Source organism: Thunnus albacares, chromosome 7 (assembly GCF_914725855.1).
Source record: "Thunnus albacares chromosome 7, fThuAlb1.1, whole genome shotgun sequence".
Classification (NCBI taxonomy): Eukaryota; Metazoa; Chordata; class Actinopteri; order Scombriformes; family Scombridae; genus Thunnus; species Thunnus albacares.
In genome coordinates this window covers 13802039-13826199 of record NC_058112.1, presented here as the reverse complement: position 1 = coordinate 13826199, position 24161 = coordinate 13802039, and the positions used below count along the sequence as shown (strand labels likewise).

The 24161-nt window shown below is 41.5% G+C and overlaps 3 protein-coding genes across 4 annotated transcripts in view; 2 read left to right on the top strand and 1 right to left on the bottom strand.

The window, feature by feature from the left end:
- The window catches only part of furinb (furin (paired basic amino acid cleaving enzyme) b), an 81412-nt gene extending 80276 nt beyond the window's left edge, over window positions 1–1136 (bottom strand). Inside the window, exon 1 of one of the 2 annotated variants that reach the window (XM_044357305.1) lies at window positions 662–1136. The gene's annotated coding sequence lies outside the window, so the exon portion shown is untranslated. Of the gene's footprint in view, window positions 1–335; window positions 642–661 lie in introns of those variants that run through there. The other variant, XM_044357306.1, reaches the window with a different exon arrangement.
- Window positions 1137–1633: 497 nt separating this feature from the next.
- On the top strand, window positions 1634–9971 carry accs (1-aminocyclopropane-1-carboxylate synthase homolog (Arabidopsis)(non-functional)). Its single transcript, XM_044357304.1, has 16 exons — window positions 1634–2086; window positions 2268–2929; window positions 3030–3775; window positions 3880–3939; window positions 4072–4142; window positions 4272–4341; window positions 5346–5412; window positions 5858–5955; window positions 6171–6248; window positions 6435–6535; window positions 7007–7096; window positions 7204–7249; window positions 7387–7528; window positions 8298–8440; window positions 8552–8705; window positions 8986–9971. Exons 2-16 carry the CDS (start codon window positions 2290–2292, stop codon window positions 9402–9404), a joined length of 2925 nt encoding a protein of 974 aa, XP_044213239.1. The 5' UTR covers window positions 1634–2086; window positions 2268–2289; the 3' UTR covers window positions 9405–9971.
- A 365-nt stretch (window positions 9972–10336) lies between these two features.
- si:ch211-256a21.4 lies at window positions 10337–13897 on the top strand. Its single transcript, XM_044356993.1, has 4 exons — window positions 10337–10798; window positions 10963–11167; window positions 12277–12468; window positions 12884–13897. The coding sequence occupies exons 2-4, from the start codon at window positions 10975–10977 to the stop codon at window positions 13195–13197; spliced, it is 699 nt and encodes a 232-aa protein (XP_044212928.1). The 5' UTR covers window positions 10337–10798; window positions 10963–10974; the 3' UTR covers window positions 13198–13897.
- Window positions 13898–24161: the final 10264 nt, after the last annotated feature.

The window sequence follows — 24161 nt, the reverse complement described above, 5'->3', positions numbered from 1 at the left end:
TTCATCTTAAAATAGGCACATATATGTAGCTAATGCCAGTGTGAAGCTGGTTTGCTGGTAGCTTGGTTTAAACAGTTTCTGCCTTGCCTGTTAAGCAGAACTAACTTAAATTTATTACACCAATTCCCACGTTACACAGATAAAAGTACTTGATGAGGACTTTAGCCTATTATGGCTTTAGGGTGAATAAGTAAGAGAAAAAGAAAATGTAAAGAGAGAGACAGAAGGAGGGAGGAAAGCGGAACATGAATCTGGATTGACAGAGTCAAATGAGACATGCTGCAGAAAACAATACTGTAAATACAACAACAATAACAAACATGCCGGTATCTTACCAACAATAAACTTCAGAGAGAAAGCACTGCGGATCAAAGGTGGTCAATTGTAAGGCTAAGTCATGTCTCCTTCAAAGAAAAAGGTCCACCTATACTGGGTTAAGAAAGCCTGTTATCCAGACTAGGGTAGGATGCACCTGACTGGGAAGACTGGTGAGGGCTGTCGGCAGCGCTGGCAGAGACTTTATGCTAAAATAGCCGTCATGCTTTCCGCAAATACTCCCGTTGTTCCCACCCACTCTGCCACAGCTCCCCTCCCCGTTTTAAACACGTCTGACTCGTGGCTTGAACTACAACTAAAAGAATCAACCAGTTGTCACTCGTACCGTTTCCAGTCAGATGCCAACAGGGATCGAGACGACAAGCCTCCTCATCCTCCTCTTCTCCCTCCGGGCGGAGACTCCCCTTTCTCCTGCGGCTTGCCTTTCAACTTTACATCTAGCTTTAGTGGTTAACCTGACGCTGTACACGTCTCCTACTCAGTCCAGGAGATAAATAACAGTGTTATCCGCTCACACCCATCCTCCTCAAAAAGTGCTTAATTCAATTTTCCCGTGTAACGTTAGCTTATCATCCGCCACCAACTTGCCAGTTAACTTCAACCGTCGTACCCAGTGATTTCTCTCATGGCTTCTTCTAACGGTTTCAGTTGTTTCACATGGCTTGTTTGATGACAAGAGTATGCTGGTATTAATTCACACCTACAGAGTAAATACACGGATACAAAAAAGGGGAGAAAGAGGGGGCTACATGCCAGTGCAAGATGTAACGGTTCAGAACTGGATGGAAATGACAACAAACTGCCACAAACGCTTTTCTCCAGGAAATACGTCACGTTTAGAGCCGACTGGACTATCGTGTGTGCTTCATTTGGTTACCGCAATTGTTAAGAGGGGCGGGGAATTGTTTCCAGATGTGTGTTGTCCAGTCTGAAACAGGGACAAACTCCTTTAAAGTCACGTTTAACCTCTTTTAATTCGACATCAATATTTTACCCTCTTTAGCAGAAGAGATTAATTTATTTGTGACATAATATAAAATGATAAATTCATACTGTGTAGTGGCAAAAAGCACAAATTTGTACAAGGATTTGATCTTCAATGACAAAATATAGATTATTGTTATTCTGAAGATAAGACAACCTGTTTTTGGTTATACTTGAAGCTGTTAGCGTTGTTTTCAACCGCTTTTATAATTATTTTATCATCGCACACAGGTACCGGGTCACTCCTGTGTTAAAAACACGCATCCTTGTTGTCTGGATAACTGATTTCCACCGCTGTATGAGACCGCCATCTTCTGGGCCTCTGTTGACCTTACACACACGGACAAAACCACACCGTATCGGTAGAGGGGGCCATAACACAGAGCTCTCAGTCTGACTCTGACTCGCATGGTTGTGTCTACCCCGTTTACAGCCTGGCATAAGTGAAATCCAGCCCGCTTTCAGCAGTTTCCCCGTTAACACGGACCAAAGTTATCCCGGAATAAGGACAGCACGCATGTGCCGTCAACCCGGATGTAGATATTTTCACGCGTCCAACGTTATTCCCCATTTCACCAAGTTGTGATAGATTTGCTGTTACGAATGAAAATGATATTTTAGCACCGGCTGGACAAAGCTTTTGCCATTCCAAACCGGTCCAAAACGGGTTAACCAAGCCGTGAAATGAGTCGACCTGTGTGGATGTCACATCTGAGTGACACATCCACAACAATCTGTTTCCGAAGAGCTGCCCTTAAGATTTACGGTGAGAGGAGAACATGAGTGGGTAAAACAGCGTACATATAATTTCTGTTGTCATGAACTATGGACATTAAGAGTACATGTGATCACTTTAACCCGAAATCAGTGTTTCTTGTTGTGTCTGAAGTTGTGATGACAAAGGTAGGCTGCGCATGTTTCAATGATCCCCTCATCCTGTGTTGCAGAATACATCCTGTAACTTAGAGGATGGACTTTCGCGGCAGGAGGCATGAGCGAGGCAGCAACTGGACCGACCCGGAGATAGTGGAGCTGCTCCAGCTGTGGTCCGATGAGTCGGTCCAGATCGAACTAGAGAGCTCATTGCGCAACCAGCGTGTGTTTGACCGCATAGCCCAGATCCTGCGGGAAAAGGGCATCTACCGCACAGGTGACCAATGCAGGGAGAAGATCAAGAAGATGAAGCTGGAGTACCGCCGCATAAAAGACAACCACAAAATGAGGTCTTGGAAGTTTTATGATGTGATGGACAGGGTGTTGGCGAACCGACCGGCTATCACCTACTCTTCCCTGGGCGGAGCTGTCATAGCTCAACAGGTCTTTCAGAGCCCGGGTGGGACTGATGCATATCTGCAAGGGGTTTCAGCAGGTTCCTTTGGTCCAGCTTCTACAGGGGGGTTTCTGTTTGGTCAGCCTCCTAAAACTGGAGATCCGCTTGATATAAAATGTGAAGATGTTGAGGAGAGCATGCTGAACTCAGGTGTTGCACCTCCGGAGATGTACTATGGATCTGGGGATGACCAGGAAACTGATGGGCAGTCTCTACTGGGACCAGAGGACACGCTGGGTCAAGGAGAGAGCTCAACAAATGCAAGGATCTCCCCCTCAGGTTGTTTATCCAAATTATAAGTGTATTTATCATTATTATTGTGACTAGTTGATGTTAGATTGTTGCAAAGGCTTGTCTCATATCTTTCTCATGTCCCCAGGTTTCACTGACCTGAACATTGCTGGCTCTGCCACCCAATCTGGTGGTGGTCCTGTGCCACATGACACCTCTGAGCTACCCACTAAGGAAGGTTCTCACCCCCCAGCCGCTGTAAGACAGAGGAAGCGCCGCCGGGCTGCCAAAACAGCATGGAGCCACATAGGCAGTCAGGGGCGCCTGGATAAAGCTCTGACCAGCTTCCTCACCTGGCAGCAGTCTGCTGAAGAGCGCCTCCTCTCCCTGGAGGAGGCGCGGCTGGACAGGGAGCTGCAGGCTGAGGAGCGGAGGGAGCAGCGGGAGGAGAGGAGGGCGGAACTAGAGCGCCAGCATGAGCTGCGCCTGTTCAGCATGCTCACAGGGGCGTTGGTCAGACAGAGTAGTCCGACCACTGCAACAACAACACCGACTGACCCCACCGTCTCACCCCCAGCTCATCTGTCAGCTTCACTGATGGCCACAGCTGCCCCCTCTGTCTCTGCCTCGTCATCTTTATCTCAGCCACCTTCAGAGGCACCCACTACACAGGCTGTTTCCACTGAGGACACAACAGAGTCAGCACTGCCCACATCTGTCAAGGCCTCCAAAATGTCTGAGAGCATTTTGACAAATCTGAGAGGCGCAGAAGCCCCTGGCCGTAGCGTGTACCTGTCCAACCGTGGTAACACTATTCGACAGCATCAAGGCATTCTCCAGGAGGGCTATGCCCAGTATGGAGCGGACAGATATCACGACACAGACAACCCTAATGTGAGTGTGTCATTTAAATACCAGTCACAACAGTTTGGCAGCTCTAATGTGTTAAAAAATGACACTAACATTTGTTTATAAGATCCTCTTTTTCTCACCTCTAGGGTGTAATAAACATGGGCACCAGTGAGAACAAATTATGCTACGATCTTCTTCATAAACGGGTAAGATTAACAGTGTAGTCACATATGGATAATAATGATGTAATGCTGTATAATATGTGTTTACCCCTGTACATTATTTTAAATAACTTTGCCTGCATTCGCAAATGAATCCATTTCCCCTTTCTGTCACAGTTGACCCAGCCTGACATGCTACATATTGACCCATCCCTGCTGCAGTATTCAGACTGGAGGGGACACGCATTGTAAGAGATAAAAGTCAACATTTGTCTTTATTTTTAATGTGAAGCACATTAGTCATGTGGTTCATATTAAAAATTTAACAAAGTAAACATTAACCCTCTTTACAACCTTTCCATCTTGCTCTCTTACAGCCTGAGAGAAGAGGTTGCAAAGTTCCTGACTCATTACTGTTGTTCTCCAAACCCTCTTAAAGCTGACAATGTGAGTGAAGATTGCTGCTTTTAATGCCTGAGTGCAACATCAGTAGTATGATCAGCTTGTGTAAGGAAAAAAGCTACAGTCACTTGAATATATTACAATAAAAAGAGAGTTTGCAGGAAGCATGCAAGTAGCAGATATGGAAAATGTAACACTATATAGTTACTCTCTCTGTATACATAGTAAACATAATTCAGCTGTAATCGTGCTTTAATGGAGTTTAATGGATTTACATTTTGTGAGACTACAGTATTTATTTTTCCTCAGTACAATATGTCAGAGGGATTAGATTTCAGATCATTATTTTTTGTTTATGATTAAGATTTTATATGCACAGCATACAAAGGTAAAAAGATGAATTTCTAAGAGAATAAAGTGATGAATAGCATTACAACAGTATTATCTGCAACATCCCAATGACTGCATTAATAATTTAGTTCTTCAGAATAACAACGTCTGCTTTTGACATCAAATTAAACATCACTTCTAATTTTTTGCTTTGAAGTAAAACTTGACTGAAGGACTTAAATTAATTAACTTTAATAAGGTTTTGTTACACTGTGGTCTTGCTACTTTTTTAGGGAAACTATTTAAATACCTTTTCCACCACAGATAAATATAAAAGTGATTATTTTTTTGTGTTTGTGTAACTAGTCGACCTGGATCTCTGAGATTTGTGTGAAGAAGGTCCCATGTTTGTGTGATTGATAGCGATGTCCAGTAAATTGTGTAATTACTGACTGTATCATACCCATTCATTCTCAAAAAAATGAAGGCAGTGTATTAAGCTAATTTACTTAATTAACTCAATTATGATTACAGAGATACCAAATTCTACAATTTAACTATCATTGCGTTTTTAATGTAACCGACTTAATTTGCAAATGTAATGAAAGGCTGTTTTAGCAGGTGGATGAATTCGTGCATACAGTATTTATCAGGCCTCCCTCTGTGCCTTAATTGGCTCTTTCATAACTCAGTGGATGTGTATTTGTGTGTTTGTTCAGGTTGTGGTGATGAATGGCTGCGGTTCCCTTTTCTCATGTATCGCTGCAGTAATTTGTGACCCTAAAGGTAGGTTCACAAATGCACTGATATACACAATCAATACTTTCATATATTTACTGTATGAATACAAATGTGTACAATGATATGAAAAAGCTGGCCATGTTGTTTTGTTTTGCCTATTTTATATTAAAGAAAGATTATCATTATATAAAATACAACAGAGAATAGAAGCGATGTAGCATAATAATTTAAACAAAACACTCCATACCTTCCTTAATTAATTTAGTGGTATGTCATTAATTTGTGTTAAGATGCTTTACAAGATTAGATTTGCAAGTTTTACTCGGGGGTGAATTTGCTTCAAAATTAGCAATGAAAATTACCACTAATACCCTAAATAATGGATTATATGCTCTCAACAAGAAATCATTCATAATTGACGATTTGCAAGCAGAATATGTTCACACTTACATTGTGTATTTAAATGTTTCATATGTTTTTCATTTTGTAGATGCCATTCTCATTCCTACTCCTTTCTATGGTGTTATCACTGAGGACCTGCATTTGTATAGTGATGTCAAATTGTTTCATGTTCCTCTTGACTGTGAGGTAGGAATACAGAGCCTGATTTACTTGCAGTAAATGCCCACATGTGCTTGTGTATGTGTCTGTTCAGTATGTACATACTATTGCGCCTTACTGATTGTTTACATTCAGTATAACTCATATTTTTATGGACATCATTTTAATCTTATGCAGTAGGTTGTATGTTTCAGCTGTTTGGTGTTGAAGTAGTTTTCCTTTTTCCTCTTTTTTATTTATAGGCCAGTGACAAAGACAGTCGACCCTTCCATCTCACTGTGGCCAAACTAGAGGAAGGTCTGAAAAGAGCAAAGCAGGAGGTAATTCATGAATGCATTTTTAACACTTGCCCTCAATGAATCCTAAAAGAAACACTGAAGTTTTATGTTTAGATAAAGGCCTCGGATGCTGTTTTCCTGAGATTTGTTTCGCAGCTTTCTCTTTAAAGACTGTGAACATACAGTATATCACTTCCTACTTATTTAGAAACTGTTTGTCTCTTTTAGGGGTCGATCATTCGAGCTGTTATCCTGATGAACCCCCACAATCCCCTTGCTGAGATCTACACCCCAAAGGAAATGATTGCCTTCTTGGAGTTTGCCAAAAGGTAGGTTTGCCCCACTACTATCTCATGCTGTGGCCTAAAACTGTAATCCTCCCAGTCTGCAGTCCTGTGGCTCCTTAAAGCACATTGCCAAGCCGTTGCATACAGTTCCTGGTGTGAGCTCTCTTATTTTACGGCCGAGAGCTCTGTTCTGTGTGTGGAATATCAAACGCTCTTGAAGGAGTTTTATCACCTCTCTCAACCATCAGCATATTGTCAAGTGCAGCCATGTGCCAAGGAGTGTCCTGCATTATCTATTGTTTTCTAAATGATCTTGCCAGAGCAATTCCCTCCATAGACCCTCGCAGGCACTGAGCTGCTGTAACCATAAACCACAGTGCTTTTACACTGACATAGGACGTTGAAGGAACCATTTTACATTCATGTTGCGTTTTCTTTGTTATAAGCAATCATTAACAGTATAAAACATTATTAATGCTGTACTGTAAATGTTTCTATTGTTTCCTGCTTTAGAAATGAGCTCCACGCCATTGTAGATGAAGTCTACATGCTGACAGTATTTGATGAAGCTGTCACATTTCACAGTGTCCTCAGTATAGACAGGTACTGCGTGAACCTGACCTCTGCATGATTACTCTATCAGACCCTTAATCATAACAATTGCAGCTGAAGACAGCCTCTTAACTGCTAATGATGTGCCCTTATTTCAGTTTGCCCGACCCACAGAGGACACATGTAATGTGGGGGATGAGCAAGGTACGTACTGTACTGTACTGTGTGAGACTGTGAGACTTTTTATATCAGTGCTGATAGTACAGTAAAATCTCAGCTTTTCTTCAGTAGGTGTTTGCTTTCACTGTTCTCTCTTGTTTACTTCATCTTGTCCTCTCTAGGATTTTGCAATGGCAGGAATCAGAATAGGCACTTTGTATACTGAGAACAGAGACCTTGTGGAGGCTTTGGCCCAGCTGGGCTCATTCCATGGTATCTCTGGAACCACACAGCACCAGGTAGCACAGCTCCTTCAGGACAGAGGTATGGATCCAGGCTTCATATGTGCTTTTGCAAACACACTAATGTAGTCGTGTCAGATTTACCCTAAACACAACTTGCCAAATGGGAAAATAATCCTTACAACAGCTGTCTTTTGGTAAAGAAGTGCCAACATTCCCCCAAAAAACAACCAGCTGTATTTGCACAAAGTGAGCAGTTTCTGCATGTTTGACTTTATATTCATGAATGCAGATTATTTTGGAATGCAGGCTTTCCCTAATTCACACATGCGCTTCCTAGTGCTTTGCTACAGAGATATATCACCCCCCTTTTTTGAGCTTGCACTAATTTGACAGGAGCACGGCATGGGGTTCTGCTGCATGGCACACTGCACAAAGACTAGACTCACTCAAGTCAGTGTCTAAACGCTTTGCTCACCTAGAGAATAAAGACAATCTCCCAGCTTTCGTTGTTAAAACTGGGTGAAAACAATTAGAGAGTTTTAAAAAAACCTGCATTGCAGAACTAATCAAGTCTTTCGGGCAACTCTTCGTATTGGGACGGCGATATACAGTTCACTATGGAGGAGAATGGGGGGAGAGCATCATTTCCGAGAAGGCATGTCCTTGACAAAATGTAAGGGGCGTAGGTTTGTTAGCAGCCGTTCGAGCGACTACTTTGCATTTAGAAATTCCCAGATGATCGGTAAAGGTGTGGAGATCTCCGATTGTCTGGTATTGTGAGACTTCATAAAGAATTGTAACATTTCGTTTACACTTACCTATTGTCACCTCACACTCTCATGTTCCAGAGTGGATCAACGAGGAATTTTTGCCTGAGAACCGACGCAGACTGAAAGCCGCTCACAGCTACATGACAGGAGAGCTACAGAATATGGGAATCCAGTACCTGGACAGGCCTGCTGCATTGTATGTCTGGGCTGACCTCAGGAAGGTAACAAGACCAAAATCAGGTTGAGATTGTTAGCACTGATCATTTCTTGAAAACAACGTGGGTGCATTCATGTAGCCTTTATGTGTCACTTCTGTCTCTCTGTTTTGGTAGTACCTCAGAGAGTCATCATTTGAGGAGGAGTTGTCTATGTGGAGGTGCTTTCTCAGACACAAGGTGGTGTTGAGCTGTGGTCAGGCCTTCTCCTGCTCCACACCCGGCTGGTTTCGCATTGTCTTCGCAGACAAACAGAACCACCTTCAACTTGGTGAGTCTTAAAGTATAATATACAGTACATACTGTTTCTTTCACTGTATGAACTTTCTGTGTTCACTTGATTGTTTAGGTATTTTTCACATTTTTAATGTTTTTCTCGCCCATTCCCATTTTCTGCCTTAAACTAGACATTGATAAGATTGTATCTGTTATTTTGTTGACCATTCAGTGTTTTGTGTTATTCTAACTTATTTCCTGCTTTGTATCTTAATCTAGGTATTGATTGGATAATAGTTACTGACTTCTTCAGTTAATATTTTGTGTTATTCCAGGCCTGAAACGAATTAGAGAGGCTTTGAAAGAAACTGACGAAAAAAGTGCCAGCCGTGATTCACCCTCTATCAAAGAAGCCAGTGAGGAGAGGAAAAAGTCAGTGAAAGAGGACAGTGCAGATTCAGACAATGCTGCGATTGTAAATTCAACATCATCACCCCAGAGCAAGTCATCAGACCAGCTGAAGGAGAAGGATAGCCCTGTTCCTGACACAGGCTCGCTGGCCGCTGACGAGTTTGTATTGCTGGACTGCCAAGCATCTAAGCCTGCAGAGAGCCTGGACTCTCTGATTGGTACTCTTAGACATCAAATCCGCTCCTCTGATTGGCTGGAGAAAAACACTCCAGAGCTGTCTGCCGGGGACGACCCAGAGATTCTTGATGTATTCAAGGCCCTGCTGCAAAGAGCCAGAAAGTAAGCTTAGGATAAACAGGCATGAATGTAGCTGCCAAATTTTCGGAAGGCAGAGCTTAAGCATCCTTCTTGCTCCCTTTGTTCACGGTGAAAAGCTCGACACAAACACCTGACACAAGGTCAAATCTGACGCCTATTTTTGAGAGAGTGAAGAAGAAAACATTAGCCGAGAGCAGGCTAAAGATGAAAGAAAAGTAACGCAAGCAACAACAGGATGGTAGAACAGACCGCTGTGAGAGTACTTTCCATCTGCTTCTCGAGGCCTTACTTTTAAGCTGCTAAGAGAGACGGCCTTGCTTTTTTTTTTTTTTTTTTTATAATCCAGAGTCAAAAGATGTTTATTTACTGAAGTAAATGCCAAATGTAAATCAACCAAAATCAGTCACATTCTCTTCTCAAACATTTGAAGTCTGTTGATCTGAATCTTATTTTAGTCATATGCACTTTATTTTATCAGAATGTATGTTACTTTCTGTGAAATTAATGATCTGTGAATAAAAGAATGAAATGTTATCTCTATATTTGACCATAATCCGTCATTTTAAATAAACTTTAATGCGTCAGTGATGAATATGTTGATCTTTCTCTTCCTTCTTTTACATGTAGGTTAATTTTACGCATTTACGTGTTTGACACCTACTGTATCTAATTTTGTACAAAATGTGTTGTCTTGCACTTAAAGGTCGTGAGGGCATTTCAGTAGGACTGTTTTTTTGAAATATGCTTTTGGGTGGGCTGTGGGTGCATTTCCGTTGCAACAAAGGAAAGCGAAGGGGGTGGTAGTTATGTGACGAAGAGGAGAGATCGTCAGCCACATCACACTGTACCCCACTGTGAGAAAGAGAGAGTGGGATTTCCTTAGCTATTATGTCATGCATAATGACCCGCTGACACCCACCACACAGTTTCTGTACTTGGTAATAAACAAATGTCTGAGTGGTATATTGATGACACAGAATCTCTCAATTCTCAAGAGGTTTCAAACTTTTTTAACTTCCTTTAAATGTAAATTTATTCTTTATTCCTCGTTGCTCCATATCAGCCACACAAACTTCTGCTTCCTCAAACATTGCACGGCTGTTGTTGGAACTTTCACTTTCTTTACAGTGCGACTTGGTGGGCCACAAATGGAGAGTTCACGGGGAAATCTAAGGGCTTTCTGGGGGAGTTTCCATTGCAGTGGAGGTGGAGTAAGTTACAGGCTTGATCTGTGAGAGAGCTGTGAGCAAGTCATTATGTGTCAGGGTGTTGAATGTTATAGTACAGTAGTGTTTGTACAGTAGTAAACACTTAGAGTTCTTGTAACTTAAACTTGGCTTTACCTCAACACAGACTTTAATCACAGTATAACTTAACAGCTTTGTTCCTGACAGCTTTTTTCTTTCATCGACAACAAAGGTAAGACGATACTTTCATCATGATTTCACATTATTACAGCTGATTTATATAAAACAAACAAGGTTAGTTTTGAGACACATTTACCTGCTGTTACCCTACTTCACTGCACTCTAATTACACACCGTTTGACTCCTCTACTCTGTTTTTTTTCCTGCATCTCTCAGGGTTGTACAAACATGAAATTGCTGGAGTTAGGGGACTCCATCAGTCGCTTTAGATTTGCTCAGTCCTGTGTGGGGCTGGCTGGTTGCCTCTGTGTGTGCTATGCAGTCTGGACACCATTCTGGCTGAAGGACAAGGGACTCTGGACAGAGTGGAATAACACTAAAAGTGACCAGACAAATCGTAAAGACAGCAATGTCTTCAATGGTAAGCAACAAGCCGCGTTCACCTCTTAACACATCTGTCACACATCAGTCAGCATATCAAATTTTTCATCTATCTAAAAGCTGTCTCTTTGGTTTATGTTAAAAGTTTGAATGAAATATTATTATTATATTAAACAGGAAGGGTTGACACAACATGTATTTGTTCTGTTGATAAGACAATGGTTCTGCCATAAGGAGGCTTTTTTTAAACACATTTGAATCTCTAGAGGGATTCAGCATTATGAGGAAGTTTTAAAAAACACTGGGTTCCAGAAGAGCCTTTTAGAAGTAGTAAACAAGTATGAGCTTGCTCGTGTACCAGAGGTGCATTCTTTGTATCTGTTGAAGCTCCCACAGACGACTGAAGGCAGATGTGCTGAAATCTTGGTCAGCTTATTCTAACACATTATTTTTCTGTTCTACAAACACGTATTTCAAAATGAGTTTAATGTAGTGTGTCATTAGCTACAGTAAATGGAAACTACTGAAAAAGTACATGAACTCTTGATTTTACTTGTCTGGTTTCAGTTGTTGGCAGACTAATATCGCATGGGTTTTCATGGCATTTGGAATGTGTTATTCCTCCCCTCGGGACATGTTTTAAGACATCTAAGAATAATATTCTTGAAATAATAATATTGTATGTATATTTCCTCCCCAAAACAAGCTCAATTTAAAGTAAAATAAGAATTTAAAATGTAAATATTATTTAAAAAATACATCTACACGTTCATCCTCTCTATTTTTTGTTTTAAAGTTCAATTGCTAGACACAAGATGTCTGCCACTTCACTGAGAAGTCCGTTCTCAGTGAATGTGCCCTGGAGATTTCAACTTTCACCATCACACTTGTGTGAGTTGCTTACTGGAACATGATTAGCTCCAAACTAGTTGTAAAATCCCACTCGTACCAACATGTCTTAAACTGAGATTCAAGATGAGTGCAGAGAAACTTTCCCCTCTCAGCAGATGAATGTGAAAACAGCTTTCTGGTGTCAAACTCTTACACGCATCATTGTGCACAGTGAAGCTCAAACATCCAAGAGAACACATTTTTCAGTGGCAGTTTACAGAAAATCTAATTTATGTCTGTATATGTGTTCTCGTCCAGCTCTGGAAGCAGAGAGAGTATTTGGGGTTCTGTCTTTCCTGATGGCTATGAGCACTGGCACTCTCTCTCTGGTGTTTGCCCTCTGCTGGACATCTGAGACGGTGCGCTCCTACTCCAACACTCGCTCTCTGCTCATGGCAGGACAGGCTCTTTACCCCACTACCCTGCTGCTCCTCACCATGGTCTCTACAGGTAACAGCCCCACACTTCTCAAAATATGTGTGACACTTGTTTGCCTGGGCCACACACCCTTTCTTGTTTTTCACTTTATTAATACTGTTGTTGTTTTTGTAAGTTTTGAAATAATGCATACATTTCAAGTAAAGTAGTAAAAATAGACTCATTTCCCATTAACCTCCAAATAGCCTTCTGGTTGGTGTAGTTCATGTCAAATCTGCACCTACAGAAATTCTTTTATGTACTACTCATTTACATACCCTGCAGGGTATCAGTTTTTTAGTCTTTTTAGTTTCCTTGGAATTACAGTTCATTATCATACAAACTCTTTTATAAAGCTCCAGGCATGTAATAATTGACCTTAATGACTTTATTCTTTTCCTGGCAATGGCACTTGATTTGACTTGTTTTTTTTCTCCCCTATCTACAGGTTTCTTCTTCCTCCTCAGCTGGTCTCTTTTCACCTATCAGCACAAGGAAGAAATCCACCAAGACTTCTCCAGCCTGGGCTCCTCGTATTGGCTGGGGGCTTTAGGCTGGGTCCTGCTGTTGGTTGTGGAGATGATAGTCTTTATAGCAGAACAACTAGTCGTGCCAGACATCCTACCAGACTTAGAGAAGGCTGTGGAGGAGTGGCGGGTTGAATCACAACTAAAGTCCGCTAATCGCTCCTTCAGCGACAGTTATCACCCTGGTTACAGCACAAGCAACATAGCTCCAAAGAGGTATATGTCATCACCTTGAATGGAGTGCAGAAATGAGGATGTGGCAGAGAAAATGAGTGTGAATGTGTTAAGTTACACATTAACAAACTCAAAGGAAGCAGCAATTCCTCGCTGCTTTATAGATCTATAAACCAGACTGTTATTGATTGACTTTCTTTTGAGTTAAGTGTTGCCTGGAGGAATTAAGATTCTCTGAATCCTGTAAATCTGTGGGACTGAGAGGGAGTCATTCTCCAGTTTGTTTTCAGTGTGGCCTGAAATAACATTAAAAAAACACTAAGGACCAAAAATACTGGCTGGGAAAATGGGCAACAAATGTAAGTTGTATGTTGGTATATTTGGGTTTGTTAAGTTTGTAAAGTTGTGTTCAGGAGTCCAGGTTCGCTTCTGGGCCAGGAACACATCCAGGTGTGGAGTGCTTTCAGTCAAGTCAACTAGAACCTATAGCTGATTGTTTCAATAGGTGCTGTGATGTACTTTATGAATGTTAAAATACTGCCATGTGTGATTTTAAGCAGTAATTCTCAGGTAAAAATATGTGTCAGTGAATGTTTTATTCTAAATGTGCGGGAAAGTAAGCTCTAATATATGATATACTGTATAGTGACATCATAAATCATGTGAAATGGCAAATACACATCAGTATCCAGTGTCACTCTGTTAAAGGTTAGGTATTAGAGTATTCCTGTATATGCTGATGATGAATAAAGAGAAACATATTGCACAAATACCTGTGACCATTCTCCTTATTTACTTTTCAAGAATCCCTTATTTGATTATCAATTAGCATTTACATGGTTATCAGAATGTATTCCATGTATGTTCAACAAACCATAGTCAGGCTGTGGCATGTCAGCTCTCCAGACTCCTGTGTAAGATCCAGACTGAAACAACCTTCCATGGCTAAATAAATAAAAGTTTAAAAAGTTTTCACCCTTGACAATTTGTCTGTCTGAAAGGCAAACAAGTAAGAACAAGAGCAGGTGTATTGAGGGCTGAGCATGACGGTTCACTGCTTGGACAGTTGTCCTACATCAGCCCACCAGGAGTTGAATGTACATTGAAGCAGAGTTTTTGCCAGTCACTCCTACATCTGTCTCTTTTATGAAAACACTTACCTCATGCATTTCCAGCGTACACCACCCAGCTCTGCAGAGCATTTGGACCAGACAACAGACTGCCTCCAAAGTTATTTACTTTTCTCACACACATTCCCAGGAGGAGAGCAAGCGCTCTCATACTGGACTGCTTATGTTTATGTTCTCAACCTGCCAAAGTGGGGGAGAATTAAGTGGCTCTGGCTCTGTTAATTGGGCGTTAATCAGGTGTTGCTCTAATTAAAAGGCAGTTCCGCCCTGTTGGGCCCTGGTAATGAGTTTGTTATTAAATCCACAGAGGATTTTTGTCTCTTTTTCAATTTACCAACAGGGTAGTGCTTAATTGCTGTGTAAATGAGGGGAATGTCCTTGAAGGTCGTCTTGCATCAGCACGCAATCCATGGACAGAATTGTTCTGAAGAGCTTCCCTGCTTAAACCTCAAATCCATTCAATTCATTGTTTGTTGACCTCTTGTGTGTCTCTTTTCAGTTTGTGTTATTTGAGTTCTGCGCTGCTCATTTCTAAAAGAGACCTCTTCAAACCTCATTTACTAAATTGAGAGAGCAGGTAACCCGCGTTCTCTTGTAGATAAAGGTACTTTTAAAATGGATTCCTTTTCATCTAAAGTTGCTTTTATTCCCCCTGGTAGGTGCTGTCCGGGCCCTTGAACACATGCAGCCTTTTATAGCTGCCAGTGTCTCATAAACAAACCCTCACAAGCTGCTCTTTCACCTTCCTGAGAGAAACATACCAGAGGCTGAGAATGCCTTCAGAAAAAGTCAGGTCGAATCAATGTGGAGATAGAGAGAAAGAGATAGTGAGACGTTTAGGCACAAAGGGAGAAATGACAGATGAATGGTAGAAGATGTTACACAGAGATAGACAGGTGCCCTGATAGACACAGAGAGATTGTGGATGCTGATTGTTGAAGGGCATTTGCTACAGAGACATCAATCAGAAGATGGTACCAAGATTGAGCAGGCCGCCGGCACTTCCTGCCCGCAGCCGGCAGCATGTGTAGAACACAACCTGGGCTAAACCGCTGCTCTTCATATCAATTAGAGACTAATTATACAGCCATGTCCTACTAATGCTGCACCACTGCTAAGCCATCCCTGAGTATAAAATCGGAGTGTGAGTATGTTTTTCTGTGCTCCTATGTGTCTGTGGTTGTGTTCATTGAGATAAATAAATAAACTTGGCGGCTGCCAAGGCAAAGCATTCTTAATCTGATTTTCAGAGCTGTAAATTTGTATTTTGGAGGGAAAGAGAGAGAAAGAGAGCAAGTGCAAAGGAGAGCGAAGAGAAAAAAACTGTTGTTTTCTGCTTTACCTTTTGGTGGTGCTAGTGTAACATCTATTCTGTTTGTCTCTTGCAATCAAATCTGGTGAAATGAGGGAGACACTGCTCTCATTTGATGAGTGATAAAATCACACACACACACAAAAAATGTATGCATGTGTCTGTGTTCGTGTGTTAGATTTGTATTTGTGAGGTAGACACTGTATGATTAATATTCTCAAGCATATTTCAGACGATTTTGAGCCAGAATGTGCCGGACTACTTAATAAGTCAAGTTTTATTTGGCTCGATGTGGGAGCATGATGAATTATGAAATAAAGTGAGAACTCCATGCTTTTTGCAGTTTTATTTCTCTGTGGTTTACATAATTCAGTCTGAACATTTGTAACTTTCCTGACAGGTTAATGCTGTCGCGTTCAAAGTGAAGACACTGAGGAAATGCGCAGAAAGACAAGACAGCAGGGGAGTAACAGACATAAAGATGAGAGGAGGAGAGAACAGAGAACAAAGAGAGGATTTGAGATGTCACAAAATAGCTTCATGCTGTCCCTGAATTCCTTACTGCATTGTGTGGTGTCATGTTTTGATGAACTTTGTACTTCTCTCTCTTCCTCGCCACCTCTCATGACTGGCTCTCTGTAGCCCTGAAAGTTCTGATGTAGTCAAAATCAGTGCTTGACCACTGGGGTTTTTGTGCTCTCCACTGCATTGTCATCAGTATAAGTGGACACTCTCTGAAAATGGAAAAGTCAGGAAATTTGATGTCTGCAGTCCTACAATCTTAGAAAAAGCAAGCAAAGGGAGGGAGAAAGAGAGAGTGAGTGCATGATGATGTGGGGAGAGTACACCTTGTGTCCTTCAGTCGTTTTTCTAGCAGGGACCCAGTTCATCTTGCCTGTAGAATCTTCAATGAGCCATTGCTCTTTGTGACTGACATCCCACACAGACCACCCTGCTGATTACATTTGTTCAGCAGAGCTGAGTGCAAAGGAGGCAGACAGAAAGGGGAGAGACAGAGCTTGCATCAGGGAAAAGACCTTCTTGATTACCCTGCACTTACATTTATCCATTCGATTTGAGAGTGCAGGTGTCTTTGCATTGTCAAGCTCTCTCTGCTGTCTCGGGTACTAATATTGTTTTTGTGTCTTTAAGTTTAGACTTGTGAATCCCTGTGTGCATACCATATCTGCCCGCTGCTACCCTTGCTCATAAGTGGTGTCGTCTCGGACATCTCAGTCCAGACAATGAAGCTGTAGTTCCATTCTCGTCACTCTATTCATCCCTGGCCAACTGTAGCCGCTCCCTTCTCTTATCTCTGTGTGACCAAGGAAATTAAATTACAAATATAATCACTTGGCGCCAGTTTCTTTAACAGTGTGCCTCTGCTTTGCATATAGAGTGTGCTTGCTTTGGAGACACGTTGTGTGAAGTTACTTATTGGCCTATTTATGATAATGGGCTCTGCTCCACTAGTGGAGTCACACACACCTTTTCACAATGACAGTGAATGTTACGAGGGAGTGAAGTGAGAGGAGGCTGAGGAAAGAGGTTGAAAAAGACAGACATGGGTGCAGCCATCTTGGGAGAAGAATTTTGGAACTGTTTATCTTACGGGTCCATAAATTCCAAATAAATTTTTAATAATGTCTCAAGAAGTTTCCTGGAAAGAACTGTGTACTGATTATAGGTGAAACCAAGGCAGTGTTCAAATGGTACACTTCCAATTTAAAAAATCCAATTAATTGCTAAGGTAGCTTAACCTGGAGTCTCTAAGTCAATGGACCACAGGTCAGCAGCTGAACATGAAAAAATATGCAATTTGTCTTAAGGCAGCCGTACAATTCAACATGTATGAAAAATAAAGTTTCCAATGATAAACGGAGGACAAATAAATATTTATTTGGCTTTGGGTGAAACTGTCCTTTCAATGAAATTCCTCTGAAAACCAATAACAGCTTTTAAACTCAACTCAACTAAACTGTTTTGGAACATTGTTGCTATTTTCCCTATGATTAGTACCAAATGACATAGCACTTTACATGAATTTTTTAAGGAATTGAAAGGAAATTATGATATTAGAACAACAGACCTATAAATGAGAGCATTATCAAAGATTGCATGGGTCAATAATTTAGAAAGCTATGAGGAGATCTGTAAATATGAATAGATAAGTAAGCAAACACACTGCTACCTGGTGTACTATAGTGTAAAATGTATAGTGTCCTCACATGGAGCAAAAAAAAATCTGTTTTTATAGTATGTACACTCCTTTTTGTTAAATACAGTATATCTCTAAGCACCATTTTATTCACCTTAAATGATGAGGAGATGACCATTCTTTAACAGTAAACGCGTCAGTGATGGTGCAACTTTATGATGATTCATAAGTGTCTGACATCTCAATTTAAAACTATGACTTCATTTATTACACTTTATAATATGGAAATGGTAAATGAGTGAATGAAGGGGTGATTTCAGTAACAGCATCACTCACTCACTCTCTAATGCCAACTGCCATTGTGTGGACGGCTTCCTCTTCAGCTCAAATATATTCCACACACGTTAGACCATCTGACTGAATAAACGGTCCCCATCTCTCTCCGTCTCCCTCTCCAAACCTCTGTCTCTCCTGCAGGTCTTTCACGAAAAAGGGACAGGATGAAAACCTATGTATATTAGAATGATGTGCTTCCCGGGAGAGGCAAAAGGGAAAAATGGTAAAGCGAGTGTGAGGAGAGTATGAATGGAAGAATAGCATTTTTATCATCGTTATTATGAGACGGCCATCACAGGCCTCCCTTACCTCTTTCCCTTATTCCCTATTCAGTTAGGAATTTATTTACTTATGCAGAGGCTGTTATGCTTGCCTGTCCAGACAGGCCAGCAAATGCAAAACTGTATCAATACCTTCGGATCTACCCGGTCCCAAAGCAGAGCAGGTGGATGGTGTGTTTATTTGTGATCTTTATGTATTCAGTGCTAGTTACTTCCCCCTCCAACTACAGGGACCACATGTTTGTCCCTTCCTGAGGCATCTCTGTGTTCTGCTGCAGTTAACAAATGCCATATGCCCCTGAGTTAGGCTCAACTGCTGGCTTCTTTCTCAGTGTAGTCCAATCCACAGACTACATATGACTGTGTGACAAGAGATGGGGATTTCCAAAGTGTTGTTCTCAAACAATTACTGTACATGTCTGTTCCTGTGCTCATAAAGCCCATAGCTATCATCATCTTCACCACCAGCAGGTTGCCGTGAGAGGCCAGGGTGGTAAAATAATGGCTCCCCACTGGATCATGTGAATCATTGCGATGACTGGTTGATAAATGCTCCACCACCCAGGCTCTGGCTCCAATAGTCATTTCTCTCTCCAACTGGATTGGCTGCCAAATGACAACAACTTCCCTCCCCTAGCCCCCCACCTATCCACAGCATCTTTCACAGCGCCTCCTTTCACCTTCTATAATTACTGTACTCTATAAGTCGGGTTTAAGACCAGTCACTCTAAATCAGCCCTGAATCGGCGCGTGTTACTGTGTCCATTGTTCCCTTGTCTGAGCTCTGGCAGAGCTAGTGCAGAAAAGGGCACAGCTGTCCTGGCATTTCCTATAATGGACTTTTTAGTTAAGCAGATCTACGTGTGGGAAAAGAGCTCTTTGTGTTTGGTGGAAAGTTAAGATCGGGGGCAGTTGGGGGTTAGAGTTGACAGACAACAGCGCTGCTCTTTTCACACTCCTTGACACATAATGGGACCAATTTTTCTTTCTACATCTCTCCCTAGTGGCCATAATTTGCTCATTGCATTGATGAAGGGGGGTTGAGGGAGGGAGATAGGGAGAGTGACCAGTCAAGAGACAAATACTCTTTCAGTATTACTCTGATTTCATTTAAGAGCTGTATGAATGTAACCCACTTATTGAGGTGTTAAACAACTCGCCAAGAAATCCTCCTTTAAAGGATGCTGAACGTTTGAAATCTCAAGGAGTTGTTTGCAAGCTACTATCCCTCAGCTGACAGACCTTCTGTGTAAACCAGCACCAGACAGTTTGAGAAAAGAGGTCTAATACATAGTTAAACACGAGACAAATCCATTGAGTGGATGTTTACGTGACTGGAGGTCCCTTAGCATCAAGGGGACTGCTCCTCAATCAGGGAAATCTACATTTAATTAACACAGAATTAAAGAGCATTGTTATTTTGATTAAAGACACTGGTCTTGATTCCCCACTCTACTCTAGTGCTCCTGAATCCGGCTTAAGGTTTAATTTCATTTGGTTTTCTGTGAGTGGATCAACATCCATCTGGATTGTCTGCTCAGATGCAGGTCTCGCTTTTTAGAGGGTTATACTGTAAACCTCCAGCACAATCCCACCATGTATATTGCAATCACTGCATGTTATTGACCTCTATGTGGCCTATCTTGCTGTGGTAATAGGATTTGTTTTCTTTTCAAAAAAGGTTTTTTAAAATGGACTCTCACAGTTGCTGTAGCTTAAGTTGTTCTCTATATATATCGTCTAACTCACCAGAACAGAAGAGATGAATGGAGCCAGTCCAAAACCAAAATAACTCTGCAGGGCCTTAGGGAAAGTTATAATGCAAGACTTGGAACGAATTAATGCAGTCCCAAGACTAGACTATCCAATAAAATGAATATTTGGATAGCTGGACATGGACGATATTGTGGTGTCAGGCTGTCAGCAGCTTGTAGGGGATGTTATTTGTAGAAGCTGTGATGTTGTGGTGTGTCTCCACTCTCTGTTAAAGCTCCATCAGTCAGGATGAGCTGACAACAAATGCAGCCGAGTCATACAGGGTCACGCGAGGCCTCAAGACGGCATCACTCAACTCAGCTGTCCCTTGGATGTCACTGTAAGCACGCTAACCTGTGGTACAGAGGGAGGGAGAGCCAGTAATTAATCACCTCATTGGAATAATCACATAATTGATTATTAACCAAACCTAAGTTGAGGGTGAGAAGAGAGGGGAGGGAGATGAAGGAAGCAAGACTTTGAGAGGGAGAGACAGGGGGAGATGAATGAAGTTGATTTGAGTAGTGGGGCAAAGGGTTTGTTCTGGCAGCTAGCTCTGACAAATAGCTCTGCATTGAAGTCTAACTCTTTGAGTATTAATCTACCAAATCATGTCTCAGGATGAGAGATGGAAGAGGTGGACATTGGGAGGCAACTCACCAAGAACTGGCTGGGCGAGACTGAAGTTGTCGAACGTGCTATGAAAATGCAATTAAAAATTTGCATACCGAATGCTCAATATATTGCATAAAACTCAGTGGGAATATGAGAGCGAAATGCCCTCTTTACCCTGAATATAATCACAAAGATGTCTACATTGTTCATGACATTTAGAAAGATCATACTGTAATTTTGGTTGGTCTACTCAAATGTAGACAACACTGACATTTTATTCCCTGTGAGGAAGATACTGATGCACCCGTGGAATTCAGCCATTGTCCATTTCTGCTGTTGACACTTTTACTTAAGCTGGTGTGTGACTTGAGCTGTCGGGGGTCTTTTTTTGGACCCCTGGCTTACATAGTGCTGCCTGGAAGGCTTGATCTCTTCCCCCCTTTCCTTGTCACAGCCTGCAATCAACCCAAAGCCCTTTTGTGTTCTCCACTCTGAGCTAAGCCTGTTATCCTGTGCAACTCCTTTACACAAGATCACTACTATATCCCACTTCCCTGTCTTTCACCTCTTGCACCTTCCCTCTCTTTCCCCCTCCTCTATCTGTCTGTCTGTCTGTTTGTCTGTCTCTTTGTTTTATACACAGAAGCCCAAAAGTAATGATTCTTAAGTTTTTCAAGGATGGATTAGTGGGACTACTTTATATGTATTTAGTCTTGTTCTTGGACATCACCTACATACCAAAACAGACTCACAAATGCATACACAGCCTTGCAATTCTCTCCCCCTTCCCCCTCCCCCAACACACTGCCCTTGCCATATTCCCACTCATCCCTCCCACTATACACACACCTGCTACATGCTCACACACACACACACACACACACATTGCTCACTGACGTTGTTTGGATTCATCATATTAGAAAAAACACCCCCTCCTAGCGCAAGGTGTCAGCTCAGTGGTGCATTGCAAACTCCTGTATGTCCTCCTAAACTGCAGCCTCTAGTCCCCCAGGGTCTGCTCCTCACATTCGTAACACTCTGCTCCATGCCAGGTGGCTGTCTCCATGAGTCCTCCTCCCCATAAATCAGACTGTCTTTGAGTTGATCAATAACAAGTCAATTAGCAGGCGCAGAGAGATGAGGGTCTCAGAGGGTCACCGCTTGTTTGTCAGGTTGGCATCTGCAGCTTCGTCCCTGTCTGCCATGGAACTAGGTGTGTCGTTTACCTTGGAAACGTGTGGCTACCTGGCTATCATAAATCTAAATATCAACTATAAATAGAGTTGGAACATCTTGCTACAATCCATCATTTGCTTGTTCTTGGATGTGTAATATATCAAGCACTGCGTACTTCAAATCTCCCAGCTGTTTGAATGGACTTGAATAGGCCTCGAAAACATCACTTTTTGCCACTAACTTTTTGGTGTATTTGCTCTTCATCATATCTTGTGAAAAGGTATGCTTGTCACACACGCATACAAAAAATAAAAAAAAAACAACCCCAAAAATAATTTTGCTGTCTGAGGTCACATATGACCATATGCACCAAATATAAGCTGCAAAGCCTGCCAGTATTCATCCTGCTCCCCTGTTAAGCTGACAAGAGTGGGAGAGACCCAACTGTTGTTTGGTGCCCACTGACTGTGTATCTAATGAGTTGGCTGGCAAATCCAAAGCAACAGCAACAGGCTCCTGTGGCGAATACACCAGATTAATCCCCTGGATAATTACAAACAAGAAAGATCTTGGGCAAATACTCCCCATACCTACTGAGACATCACATCAAATGATGCTATCTAATTAAACTCATTCTGAATGGTGACAGAGAGAAGAAATGAATGAAATGTGCTGCTTATGTGCTGACATCACATAAACAGAAAAACTGCTGATAAAAAGTGCAAAATGACAGCATCACAATACATACAGTACAATGCAACTGAATCTCAAAACAAATTATTAAAAACATTTGGAATATATGTTTGGAAAAGTCTCAGTAATTAGAATTAAATTAATAATAATATTGCTTTTATTTTTAATTTTGTTCATTTATTTACAGTGTGACATAGCCCTTTCACACCCTTATATTGTATATATAAATACTGATGCATCATACACATCTTTCGTTTTTTCAACATAATTATCACATTTTCATGGGATAGCAATGTTGTTATCCTGAGATAAAGACAGAATTAGCTTTATATCATGAGAAAATTATTGCAACAATTGTCTTTTGAAACAACACACCATTATAAGAAAAAAATAACTGAAAAGACAAGATATCTGTGTAACTCCACCGCTGAGATCATCATGAGTTTAAACAATTTACTTTTGCACAGACTTGTTAAGTGTTTCAGTTATTTTGTCTATCCTATCCTGGTTCTCATCAGTGGTTTAATCACATAAGAGTTAGGTTTTAAGGCAAATTCTAAATTTGTAATATTCATATTAGAAAAAATATTTCAAGAACAATATTTTGCTTAATTTTTATTCGTGTGAGGGACATGACGGTACATTTATCCTGTGATCTTTTGTGTCTCTGCTTAAGTAGCCTTTACATATGTTTAACAGTATATCTTTCTGTTAGAGTGCGGCCACCTGGATGAGGTAAACCTGCAGATGGATAAGAGAAAGGAGAGATAAAGGTGACACAGAAGTGCCTCCAGCTGAGGATCGCTGTGGTGTGGTAGAAAGTTGTTTGTTTGGGGTATACTGTTGGATTCTGTACATGCACATGCTTGCAACTGTGCTTTGGGTTTGACCTTGTTTTTTCCAAATCAGCTGCCTGCATCAGGTGGTGAGAGTTGACTGTTGGGATCCCGTCAAAGCAAGGGTATAAATACCAGACACAAGGAGAGAGACAGGAGCAATCCCTCTATATGGAGCCTCAGCTCCTGGTAACAGATGCTCCAAGTTGTGATAGACTCAAACATATACAGTGTATGTATGTAATGTGTATAGGCCTGGCTCCAGGGCTTCCCTTGTGCTCCCATGCGGAGAGGACCCCCAGGGGAGCTGATGCCAGCTGAGACTGAAAAACAAGGTAAGAGCCCAGCTGACACACATGCACACAGACTCAGCTGTTTGTCTCAACGGAGAGTTCATATGTGAAGTACACACAGAGCCAGGAAATGAAGGAGACTGCCAGATTCAAGCTTCCCAGGGAGAAAACGTAGTGAGAACACTGAAAAATGGATAGATGGAAGATGCTGCAATATGTGCGTGATAGGTGTGCAATGGTAAGACTCAACAATGGATATAATGGCTTCTAAGACTGTTTGACTGCTTTATTGTCTGACCTGGTAATGGAGCAATATTGATGTTGACCCAGACCTAAACGTTGTTCATCATTTGATGCCTCTAACCTCTGTGGTTTCTATAATGAAACCCAGTTTAATGACTCATGTGTTTCTATGCCTCCTAATATATTCTCTACTTTTC